Genomic DNA, 13428 nt, shown 5'->3' on the forward strand with positions numbered 1-13428 from the left:
CCCTTACGTTGGTGGAAAAAGTTAAAATTATTGACGATTTCGAAAGAGGAGGTGGATCGCACGAGTCGCTCACCAGAAAATATGGCGTAGGAATTTAAAATCTAAATGAAAAAAGACAAATTTACAATTAAAAAAATAATGCCGAAACCTTATTTTGCATTTGCACGCCCCTCGTCAGTTACGGGATGGTGAAAGTTTTTGACGTTTAACTGTTTTTTAACTGGGCTACAGCCCAGTTAGCGAGCACCCAGTTAAAAAGCAGCCCAGTTAAATAGCACCCAGTTATCGAGCATTAGCTGTATAACGATTCTTGACGATTTTTGAATGATTTGACCTCTTGTGTTAAATTGTTTGTTGACCATCCAATGTTTATTTGTTGAAGTACATTTTGAAGTGTTTTATCTTTCTTGGTAGCAGCTACAACCATTTCGTGTGTGATTGGAAGCGTTGAAAGAGATTCGGCTTGAATATTTCTAATGCTAGTTTCCATCCGAGTACTTGCAATTACGTATTCCTCTTCAGGTCTTGAATGCTGATTGATAAGCCTTGATAAAAAATCAGCATAGCCAAAACTTTCTGTTGACTTGAATTCAATTTTGAAGTTATACTGTAGCATAGTTAAAGCCCAACGCTGTAGCCGGTTGGCTGTGTGAACCGGGATACCCTTTTTTGAGCCAAAAATGGAAATCAGCGGCTTATGGTCCGTTTGTAATGTAAATTGACGACCAAATAGCATCCGATGAAATTTCGTAACAGCGAAGATGAGCGCTAATGCTTTTTTATCTCCTTGGCTGTATCCTTTTTCTGCTTGAGTCATGGTTCGTGAAGCGTGACAAACTGCTTTGATGCTTCCATTCGGATATCGATGAAACAAAACAGCTCCCACGCCACTCATGGAGGCATCAGCGGCCACAATTATTTCGAGCCTTGGATCGTAATATGATTTAACTGTAAAATTTGCTTGAATTGGTTGAATGACTGTTGACAAGCTTGTGACCAGTTCCACTTAGCGTCTTTCTTGAGTAATGCATCCATTGGTTGTCTTAGTTCATGCATTCCTCGTACAAACTTGCTGTAATAATTCACGGCTCCCAGAAATGATCACAATGAAGTCACATCATGTGGTGCTGGCATCTCACTGATGGCACGAACTTTCTCCGGATCCGGACGAATTCCTTGACAATCAACAATAAAGCCTTGGTACTTGATTTCACTCATGAAGAAGTTACACTTTTCAATCTTGAGCGTGAACCCGAACTCACGAATACGAGCAAATAGGCACTCGAGATGATGAATGTGTTCTTCAACAGAATCGCTTGCGACAATTAGATCGTCCAGGTATCCACTCACTCCTTCGAGACCAGCTATCATGTTATCCACAATTTCTTGAAATGCCCCTGGAGCTGTTTTGACGCCAGGAGAAAGTCTTGTGAACTCGAAAAGTCCTTTGTGAGTATTGATCGTAAGTAGTTTACGCGATGACGGCTCGACCTCAACCTGTAGATACGCGTCAGAAAGATCTATTTGACTGAAAACTTTCTTATTAGGTAGCTTCGCAAAAATATCTTGAAGTAGCGGTAAAGGATGTTGATGCGGTTCCAATGCAGAATTTAATCCAGTTGAGTAATCAGCACATATTCTCACTCGTCCATTTGGCTTGTTCACTGCTACTATTGGAGCCGCCCATTCCCAATATGGCACCGGATTGATGATTCCGAGTTTCTGAAGACGTTCTAATTCTGCTTCAAGCTTGGCTGTCGATGCGTATGGAACAGGTCGTTTCAAACGAAAGATGGGTTTGATGCCAGATTTAACCATGAGCGATACTTTCTTCTTACATAGCCCGAGTTCATCACTGAAAATGCTTGCAAACTCTTTTTTAAGCTCTTCAATGAATTCTTCCGTCTGAGGTAAACTCTGCAGCTTCACATTATTGCACACAGCATTGATCGGCACATTCCACAGGTTGAACATCTCTATCCACTCGATACCAAATAAAGACAATGCTGGTACTGTTGTTACGAAACATCGTTCTTTTTTAGTTATTCCGTTGAACGAAACATTGCATTCTACTTCTCGATTGAGACCAACATCCTCGCCACTTGCATTAACCGCGTCAATGGATGGTGCTCTTCCGGCTGGTGAACCTAATTGAACGTAGACGTCCTCTGGAATGATGGTAATGTCAGAGGCACAGTCAAGTTGAAGTATGGTTGATACTCCGTTGATTTGAACTGTGATGTACTTCCGTCTGTCCATTAGCCCGATCTGATTGATGGAGAACACTCCTTGTGCTTGCGCTTGCATTCTGTGGTTGAATCGTTGCTTACCGTTTTCCTTCTGTTTCTTGCCTACCTTCTCAAAACAAGCACAATAACCATCCTTAAGTCCTGTTTTCTGGCACGTGTCGACTCATGGTTGATGAACGAACAGTGTTTTGAGTAGTGCATATCCCCACATCGCCAACATAGTGATCTAGGAACGTCGTTGCATTCTTCACTATTTGTTGATTTCGATGGATTTGAACGATTGATTGCGCAAACTGTTTGCTGAAAGTTGATCGAGTATCTTTTATTGGTTTTGTAAAATGTCCAATAGCGATTTTTGAAATTCTGGATTCATTATGAAAACTCCGTAATCCTCGTCGCCAAAAACTGTTATATACGTCTAGACTGGATTAAGGTGAAAACTAGAATGTTTTATTTAATCTCCTAGGATACAAGGCTTGCTATGATTAATTGATTATAAATTATGGCTTGCTAACAATTAGTATCATTTCAAATATTACATTCATTACTTATAACTAAGTGTTCAGTGTTAGACAACACTATCATCCTAATTTGGGAAAACTTAATGTTGTTAACATTTTGTTCATCAACATTGGATATTCTATGTAACTCATTAGTACTTTTGGGAGGACCACCCTACGAACCAACTAACTACCGGTGGGCTCATCGTCTGATACACTCTGTCAGAGCGAAAGATGTCTACCGAGTGAAAGAGAATGATTCTGTCACCCGACAGCAACAGTTACAATGGTGTTACATACACGGAGACGGAATTCAACTCAATTTTGGGTTGTTTCAACGCAATTCTGTAGTTGAGCCCAATAACTCAATTTTGGCTAAATTTCCAAGGTCCCCACTAGGTAGTTTGGCTTTAATTCCATTAGAAAAATATACTCAATTTTGGTTGATTTAACGCAAAATTGAGTTCTTTCGACCTAAGAAAAGTTGCATTTACCCAAATTTGGCTTATTGGGCCAAAGTACCCCCATTGGGTAGATGCAGCTCTCTCTATTTTTGACAACATTCGTGTGGGAGAAAGAGAAAACCGAGATATTTTGGGTTGAAACTATAATCGATATACTTAATTTTGGGTAAAGTAAACTCAAAAATTAGGTAAAAATATTTCTCCGTGTAGAGAAAACGAAAAACCCATATTTGAGTATTTTTTAACTTATTTTTGAGTTATTTTTCTCTCCTTATTTCATTCGCTCCTTTTATTGTTAGCAGAGAGCGAAGAGCAAAAAAACCCAAAAACCGAACCTTTGTGCGTTACCTCAAATTTGAGTAAGTGGTACAGTACACGCAAACAAATTTTGTTGTATAATCTACCGAATCCATGGTAGAATTAAGAACTGCACCAACGATTTTCAACCGGCTACAAAAATCTGTTAAGTTTACTATAATCTGGTGAAAATCACTGAGCAGTGCAGTAAATTTGACTATGTCCATAGTAGCATCCACTACAAAGCATTGTATTTCAGTCCGTGACACCCACCGTACAACACTGTGTGGTCAAAAGTATGATGCTAAACTTCTCAAATCTAGAATGTTTCTAGTCAAAAATACTACAACTCTGGTTAAATCAACAGAAGAAATTTTCTTGTGTGGTGATGTTGACTATGTTTTGGTAGAGTTAACAGATTAATGTAGTCGGTTGAAAATCGTTGGTGCAGTTCTTAATTTTACCATGGATTCAGTAGTTTCTACAATAAAATTCATTTCAGTGTACTGGAAGTTGAGTTTTTTGATCTGCCGGTTGAGTGAAAAGAACATAGCCAGTAGGTAGGTATTTCTTCGCATGGCTGTAAATGAAAACAACTTCTACCCCATCAACTCAAAATTAGGTTAACGCACGAACCCCCAGAATTGAGTGGAATGAACTCACTTTTAAGTACTTCATTTTCTTCGTGTACAGTATGTATTTTAAACGCCAACTGAAAACCACGCCGCGTTTTAGCCTGTTAATGTAATCAGTTTTTAAATAAAGATTTTAATATGTTTGTTGTGTAAATTTCGGCCCATTTATCACAACAAAGTAGCGATGAGTATTTTCGGTGCCGGTTTCGAGAAATTCAGTTTTCCCGTCGCGTGAAAGTCAGTTTTTACGATTGACAAAAGTTCGCGTGTGCAGTGAAAAATTGTTGAGGTTAGCATCATGCAGAATCCAACTCTGCAACAGAATGGCGGAAGAGTATCGCAGCAGCCAAATTCCAACCAGATTCTGATGCAAATTCTCCAACAACATCAGCAGTTGATGACGCAGCTCACTCAGCAGGCTTCAACTACCCAGTTGGCCATTCAGAAGATGTCAGGAGCAGGGCTGTTAAGTATCATGGCCGGCTTGCGACACTGACGCAACAAGTCGCTAGTCAATGACGGAGCTCTCACAAGAGCAATCTTTATATTATTTGGCTATGAAACGCTTTTTGGAGAATTTCAAGAAGTAAATGTTTTTGAAACGTTAAGAGGATATCCTTCCTTGGTTCCAGCGATATAAATAACAAATTGTCGTTTAACAATTAAACCAGATAATGGACTAAAAAATAGTCAAATTTGCGGTTCCGTCACAGGCCGTAACGACGGAAAAATGAAAGAAAATTTGAACAAAATACCTGTCATTGTCTCGTCATCCGATGGCAGTGAGGGAAGTATCTATGTAAAAGTCGCGCGACACCCCTGCTTACATTGACGCTTTCCAGCCCTGGTCAGGAGACGAAACTGTTTTGGACTTGCTCTTTAGCAAAATAACCGAGTTCGTCTATGATCCGAAGCAAGGCTGTACTTTCGACTATTGGTACGCACGGTATGCGGATTTGTTCGACAAAGATGTGGAAAAACTGTACGTTGCAGCAAAAGTCCAGTTACTGATGAGGAAATTGACTAGAGTAGCGCATGAACGGTTTACCAGCTTCATGTTGCCTAGACTGTCAAAGGAGTTAGACGGATCTCCAGTGTCAGTGTTTCACCACCGTTATTTGTGCCTCCAAAGCACAAAAGACGATTCCGATGATTTTGTGTCGTATTCGTGCAAAGTAAACAGAGCATGTGTGGATTTCAAGTTGTGCGATCTCTCAAAGGAACAGTGAAGGTGTCTCATTTTTGTGTACGGTCTAAAATCCAAACTAATCGAGACAGCGGACATTTCTTTTGAAAAAGTGGTTGAAGATTGTAAAAGTTTACAGAACCTGAAGCAGGCCAACAGTCTTATGGAGAAGCAGCAATCATTCAGTGCTGTGAATGCAGTTCATCAGGATCGGGCTCCCAAACCTAAACATAAGTAAGCTGGATGAGGGAAAGTGAACAAAAATCAACCAAAGACTCCATGTTGGTCATACGGCGGAATGCATTTTTCTGCGATTGCCCAGTCCGTGAACATCAGTGTCGGGAGTGCAAACGAAAAGGCCATATAGAAGGATATTGTGCTTGTTTTTCGTCTGGCAGCAGTAAGAAGAATAAGAAGTACAGTCCCAAGAGCAGCAAAGATGTGAAGATTGTGTCAGTGAAGGAGGAAGTATTCTGAGATCGAAATCAAAAATTCCGGTAGATATAATTTTGGATTCGTGCGGTTTGAGTCAAACTGCATCTGAACAAGCAGAACCAGAGTCAGTTGAACCGTCGCAGTCAATCCTTAAGGTGATTATAAAACGAAGCCAAACTTGGAATTTTTAAGTGCACAAGACTGGAGAATCTAACAACAGTTCGCGTTGAAAAACCATTTCAACGTGGAGAACTGGTTGGTTTGTAAGTCTTGTGCTCTTGATAATTTGAGGTGAGGCTTCGTTCTATAATCACCTTAACGAACTACAGTCAAGGGAGGTTCGAAGCCGAGCACATATAAAGCTACCAAGAGCTACTACGCAGCAGCAACCGAGCCAGCTTCGCCAGTCTTCAAGGACAAGAAGACAACCCGTGAGGTATGAGCCGTATCATCACCCTTCGTACCAACAATGCACCATCTCACTACCGGTTGGCTTATCGTCTGACACACTCTGTCAGAGCGACAGACGTCTACCGAGTAAAAGAGAATGATCTATCACCCACCAGCAATAGAAGATCAGTCAGAATGTATTTTAACCGCCAACTGAAAACCACGCCGCGTTTTAGCCTGTTAATGTAATCAGTTTTTAATAATGATTTTAATATGTTTGTTGTGTAAATCATCGGCCCATTTATCAAAACAAGTACTATACACAGAGAGGAAGCATCAGAATCATTTACAAAATTTTATCCTGAATCCTCTACAGAGCTTCCTTCCTGGTCCAGCTAGTCCAGCATACAACAAGGCTGGCCTGAAATTTGATTGAAGATCGAAAGCTAATTCTTAAGAAAAAGTTTGATTGTTTTGTTAATGAGTGGATAAATACATTTTATATATTTGTTACATTTGGCTTGAATGTCCTTAATGCGATTTTTGAAAGTTGAATTTATATCTAGCATGAGCCCTAGCTACTTAACTTCATCTGACCAATTTCTTGAATCCCTCTCATTGCGACAACATGTCTACTTGAAGGGAAAAAGAGCTTTCGGTTTATGTGGGAATATTACTAGTTGAGTTTCGGAAGCATTAGGAGAAATCTTTCTTTTTTGCAAGTATGAGGAAAAAATATCCAAACTTTTTATTTTTAAATCGGCTACAGATGATACGCAGACTTCGTCCTTTGGCGGAGAGGCCTGTGTCTTCTGCAAACAAAGATTTTTGACATCCCTGATGTAACTCAGGTAAGTCAGATCTAAAAATGCTGTATAATACTGGCCCGAAAATACAGGAAGTCTTGCAGACTTGAAGTTCTAATAATTAACCTGAAGTATACGATATGACAGATAACTTTGGATTATGCTAACAATGTATGTTGTATGTAGGGGCCCAGATAGCCGTAGTCGTGGGATCGAATCCCACCGGTCGAGAATCTTTTCGGGTTGGAAATTTTCTCGACTTCCCAGGGCATAGAGTATCTTCGTACCTGCCACACGATATACACATACAAAAATGGTCATTGGTATAGTAAGCTCTCAGCTAAAAACTGTGGAAGTGCTAATTAGAACACTAAGCTGAGAAGCAGGCTCTGTCCCAGTGGGGACGTAACGCCAGAAAGAAGAAGAAGAAGTATGTTATAAAATTAGTTTTTTAATTATACAGACAAGCCTTCATGCTAAACACCGTATGAGGCAGTAGAAAGTTCCATCATCCCCCTGGCGATTTTTGATTTTTTTCAGTAATAGTTCTCACTTCTTCCAAATCAGTCTCCCAGGAAATTTCAAACATGTTCTCTTGATTGAGAATCCGGAGTAACTTGATTTTCAATTGGACTAGTGAGTCCTAAATTAAAGTTATGCGCCGCTTCAAACTGCAAAGCAAGGTTTTGAGTTTTTTCAAAGCTCTTTCAAAGCCAAAATTACCTCATGAGGTTTTTTTTCTCAAATTTTGTTTTATAATTTCCAAAAAGGGCTTAAAGGCAAGCAATTATTTCGGTAATCACGATCATTCACACACAACTTTTGGCAGGGACTCTCCGATGGTTTCAGAAAAATCCTGCATGATATCAAGAAAATCGAATGACATTTTTAACTATCTTATCGAATAATCATGGAAATTAAGACTTCTTCAAGAGTTTAGGAGTTCATTTTATTTTATTCAGGAGTTCATCATTGGTTACTTTAAAATTTACGAAGGTGTGATCAGAGGGTAATTTAGAATTTTCTTTAGAAAATTTCCAGGTTTTTTTCCAAAATTAATATGATTTCTTCTTAGCAATTGTCTTGAAATTACGTCTTTGAAAGATTGCCTGTAAAAAATATTTGAATAATTTTGTTCCAAACGAAAAGCGTTCAGTGTAGCAGCCGCCCACCGAACAGGCAACATCGCGACGCGTTCGAACAAGTTTTAATAAAGTTAAGTTTGGTTAATGTAATTCCAATTCCGATTTGTTTCCGACCACGATCCGAAAGGAAACCCGAAATTCCGCACGATAAGAACCGTACTCTGAAAGTCCCGAAACTACATTCCACCAAAACACGATTTGTTCCCGAAACCTTCTTGGGTAATTTCCTAAAGAAAATCTGGAGGAATCTCTGGAATAATTCCTAAAGTTATCGTCATTCCTAATTGATTTTTTGGAAAAATCCTGAACGACAAGTTTGCAGGAAATCCTTATTTATTCATGGGGAACTTTTGTGGAGATATTTACTGGTTACTAAAATTCTAAACGGGAATGTTGCTGGAATTGGAAGTCATAGCCTTTCTCGAAAAATAGCTCGAAGAATCTTCGGAGGGATTCTGGGTGAAACTCTGATGTATTTTCTGTAGTTACATTGAGAAAAATATCAGATAACATTCGTAAACGTAACTAAAAGGAAAATCTCTAAGGAAATTTCCAGAAAGTCCGTTAAAAATCACTAACAGTTACAATAGAGTTGTTGTGGAAGCGGTGTAGGTATGATAGGCTAACAGTTTCAATACTAAATAAATCGCACTCGCTCTGCATGCGTGTGTACAGTCACCCCACAGTTATGGATAGCACACAGATATGGATCAAAGGTGGATTGAAACGGGAATATTTCATCAAATAGAGGTGTAATTTCGCAAAACACATTTTACCTACGTGAACCTTAAATCTGTACAGCATCACAATCAATCATAATATGCTTGAGTATATTTCTTTCGTCTGTAGGAAATAAAATATCAACCGTATTTCCAGAAGCGTTGATTCATAACTGTGGGGCATTGAAACCCTTACCACAGTTATGAATCAAAGATAATGGGCGGTCCATTAATTACGTAAGACATTTTTGGCGGTTTTTTGACCCCCCTCCCCCCATGGTAAGATTTTTTGAATGAAAATTAAAAATAATTTATATGGCGCGTAAGAAATCTCAAACCCCCCCTCCCCCCATAACCCCTTATGTAATTAATGGACCGCCCCTAAGACGATTCCGAAAGAAACGCCAAAATGTATGCTTTCACTAACACACCATACGTTTACCTCGCAGATAAATTGCTTTTATAGTGTTCTGATCCATAATATGAGTCGATTTGATTCATAATAGGGATCCTTCTCTCCCACTGATCCACATCTGTGGGGTGGACATAGTTTGGAATTTCTATTAAAATCGACACTTTTTGGTAATTAACCACGTATTTTGATGTGTATTCTCAAAAACAACTATATTCTGCAGTGTCAGAAAGGTAATTTTGATTTGTACAATGTCACCATGATTTTTAATCATACTTTGTTCTGAAAATTGACCCTTAGTTGATCCATAACTGTGGGGTGACTGTAGTATATGTATATGAGATGGATGGATATGGGTTATGGAAAGGGTCTGCGTGATCTGTGGGGATTTGAATTCGAAACTTGTAACCTTATAATTATTGGGTCACCGAGTGGCTCTGTTGCTTAGTTGACAAAGCGCTACAAGAGTCCTGGTTCCGAATCCCCGCCGAGCACGTGGATTGTTTTCATAATTTCACTCATAATTTATCCATTTTTACCACGCTTAATGAGTTAATTAATGATTGATATACCTAAAATATGGTACTATGAATGATTCACATAAACAATATTTTGAACGTTTTTTTCATATTGCTAGGAATACACTAAGATCTTAACTGTTCTGAATTAGGGCACTTAACACACATAACATTTTTTATCATCAATTATTTTTTGCAAATATGCGTCAATTATTCATCTAAATAACCGCTTCGCTTTGTCCTCTCATACAGGTCGCAAATCTCCAAAAAAGAATTAAACATCTTCGATGCACGAGTCATCAGGGTGGAAGTTTACTACAGACTACCCGCTTGCAAGATGAGCTTGACCAGCTAGAAGCTCGCCTAGATCAAATAAAACGGTTGCTTCCGGAAAACTTTGAAGACATGGACCTGTACGACAAAGAGCGCCGAGGCATGGAAATGCATGCCAAGAAGCAGTTCGTGGCCAAAGCAGATGTAGTCTGCACAACGCTGGGAAGCTGTGGCAGCTTAACGGATTACACACAATCGTTGAGGTTCGACGTATGCATCATCGATGAAGCAACGCAGTGTACAGAAATCGCATCTTTCACGCCTCTTCAGTTTGACGTTAAAAAACTCATATTGGTGGGCGATGTCAAACAATTACCACCTCTTGTTTTCGGGAAGGAATGTGCGGAAGCTGGTTTGAAAAACTCACTATTTTCAAGAATCCAGAACTCATTTATCGGTACAAATTTGGAAGGTGTGAAAATGCTTACCACGCAGTATCGAATGCATCCAGAAATATTAAAATGGCCCAATGAGTATTTCTACGATGGAAAGCTAACAAGTGACCCCAAAGCTACCAAATGTGATGGTTTTCCATTTAAGCCGTATACCATCTTTAGCCTAGAATGCCAGCAAAATCAGACGCAGATGGAGCATCAAATATACAATAATGAAGAGATCCAGTTTGTTTTAAAACTCCTCACCGAGATCATTCAGTTCTGTGACAGGCACACGTCTATTGCCATTATCACACCGTATTCTCGCCACAAACGAGAGTGTGAGAAGTTCCTTCAGGCAAAGAAGATTACACAAGTGTCGGTCCTGTCGATCGACTCGGTTCAAGGTCAGGAATACGACGTCGTGGTGATTTCTCTAGCGAGATCCATTGGAACCGGTTTTCTGGACAACCCTCAACGACTAAATGTGGCTTTGACAAGGGCTAGAAAATGTTTAGTTATGTGTGGCAATTTTGCTGATTTACGGGTAATAATTATACTTTAAGCAAAACTTCCAAAACGCTCACGATGATTTACTTTCAATTTTTAGGATGCAAATGTGTGGTCTGATTTATTGAGAGACGCTGAACATCGAAAGGTGCTGTATCACATCGAAGAGGACGACGAGTATGACGATGTAGACACTTTTGTAGAAAAAGTCATGCGACATCTACGAAAAAGTCCCACAGCTGATGCCATAGCTTAGAGCGCTTATTCCGTTATCAGTGAAAGACTGAATAGTTACGTAAAATTGTGTAAATATATTTTGATATATTTTATTTAGTTTGTTTAAATCAAGACAATACATGTAAACAAACAAGTCGTGTTGCTCTTGTAAACAAATTTATTTTGAACAGACATAGTAACTTAGTAACCCAAAAGTTTTTTGAAAACTAAAATTTCCGAATTTCTTGGGATGGGACACAACGACACAACTGATTAATTACCGATACATTTGTAAAAATCACTCAAAAATATATGTTAAAATTCAAGTTATGTCTGATGTTCTGCCAAATCGGTCCATAAATAGCTGAGATATAGCTTACCAAAGTTGGTCATTTTGTATGGAAAATCGAAAAAGTTGCAAATGTTTTGTCCAATACTGTATTTCTAAACATAACTTGTAACTTGACTCAAAATAATCCAAACGTCATTGTTACGTGAAAACATACGTGTTTTTTTTCATCGCACTTTTTACGCAGCTCTTACGTGAATCATAGGTAACCCAGAATGAACGCATGAACTTTTGAACTTCGTCCATTCCACCGGCGCTACAAGTAAGAGCGACGTGGATTTTCCGGTAGCCTTTACGAAGCGTTACAATAGGATCTAGATGGTTTTGCATTTAATTTAACTGTAATAAAGGCCAACCTTATTTCTAATAGGCTTTGGAAAAAAACTAATTCCCAATTGGAAAATTTTATTTTATTTTTTTTTTTTTTATTTTATTGATGTACAAGGGGGTCAGGGGCCAAGTCTCCAGCATAAGTTTGAAAACTCACACCGTCCATAATACACCGGGGGGTTTTGGAGTTTAGGAAGTAGGCAACGCAACATATTTGACCAGAAGGTTCTTTAAGTTTTGCTTTTACTCTTGACTTCCAATACACGTATGAATGATGCAAGGCCAAAAGAACATGAATCAGTCATACATATAGCGGTAGTGAAGTGTTTTGCCCAAGGATATGGGAAAGGAGGGATTTTGGGTGGTGTTTTGTAAATAGCTCTGTGGAACAAGTTTGTTATTAGTTAAAAATTTAGTTAATCTGATTCACCTTGCAATCAGTAATAAGAATATTTACAAAAACATGATACTTAACTTTTCTCGGCCAATACGCTGCCATGTCTTTTCTCTCCAATGTATTTTTCCTCGTTGTAATGGCGGGTTAGATATGAAAACAAGGATAAAGAGAGAAGAAATGTTAGTGATTGTTACATGCTTAATTGCTGTATTGGCCTACAATGAAATCATAGAAAATTCGCTCTTTGGATTCCCATGATAACAATCCCCATGCAGCTTACGAGAAACTCCATGGCAATGATCACTGTACGCCATGTGCGGCATTCAGGACATCTCAACAATACTGAGGACGAACAACAAAAAATGAATCCAAAAGAGCGAAAACCTCAATGTTTCAATGTAGGACAATTCAGCTTTAATGCATGTGAGAAATTCTTGGTGATATTCTCACAACGGCCATTCAGAATGGTTCGACGGATGTAGATAAAAGATCATTATGATAAAATTAACGCGACGACATGTTAGTGAACTCAGAACGATTATTGTATTTGCAACTGTTAATTTCCATAGTTAAACTTAGAGTCGGTTATTGTATATAACTTTTAAGATAAGCAGGAGTAAAGCACGAACGCGAAGTAATGACCTTCCATCCCATCTTCAAGTGCTCCCCACAAGCACAACACTTCATTCTGGCACTTTAGAACGTCCATGTTGTAACTTGTTCACACAAGAAATCTGCCTCGACCGAGTTGGCAGAACGCGCCCATACCCCTTTCTGAACCAAAGGACACCAAACTTAAAAGATTGTGATATTTTTATTGTCAATCTGAGCATGTTGAATCCTGTTTCCACAATTTTTGTGAGTTTGGTCTGTCTTGTTGTAGCCTTCGCGTGCTATAATTGATAGAGGTTATAAATCAGGTATAAAATATGAAGTAATGCTGGGATTCTTCGGTATTCAAAGTACATTTACCTTGAAATCAATCTTACACAGGATTTGAAGCAGCAGCGGCTTCTGAAGTTCTTCTATAATCAAGCGGGTGCCATCTTAGGATTTGAGCTCAACACCGAATGTACGTACAATATGCAGATGTCAAAATGAACCTAGGCACCTACGTGAATTTCACGTAAGTGCGATAGGTAACCTCAGTAAAAATTACCGAG

At 38.9% G+C, this 13428-nt stretch overlaps 1 protein-coding gene across 3 annotated transcripts in view; it reads left to right on the forward strand.

Moving 5' to 3' along the window:
- LOC5572204 overlaps window positions 1-11397 on the forward strand; it is a 57670-nt gene extending 46273 nt beyond the window's left edge. For 2 of the 3 annotated variants that reach the window (XM_021843094.1, XM_021843093.1), the window contains exons 8-9: window positions 10009-11010; window positions 11074-11313. In XM_021843094.1, the coding sequence (XP_021698786.1) occupies window positions 10009-11010; window positions 11074-11229 (1158 nt within the window). In that variant the 3' untranslated portion in view covers window positions 11230-11313. Of the gene's footprint in view, window positions 1-10008; window positions 11011-11073 lie in introns of all 3 variants that reach the window. The other variant, XM_021843092.1, reaches the window with a different exon arrangement.
- Window positions 11398-13428: the final 2031 nt, after the last annotated feature.

The sequence above is a fragment of the Aedes aegypti genome, chromosome 2, assembly GCF_002204515.2.
Source record: "Aedes aegypti strain LVP_AGWG chromosome 2, AaegL5.0 Primary Assembly, whole genome shotgun sequence".
In the NCBI taxonomy this organism is placed as follows: domain Eukaryota; kingdom Metazoa; phylum Arthropoda; class Insecta; order Diptera; family Culicidae; genus Aedes; species Aedes aegypti.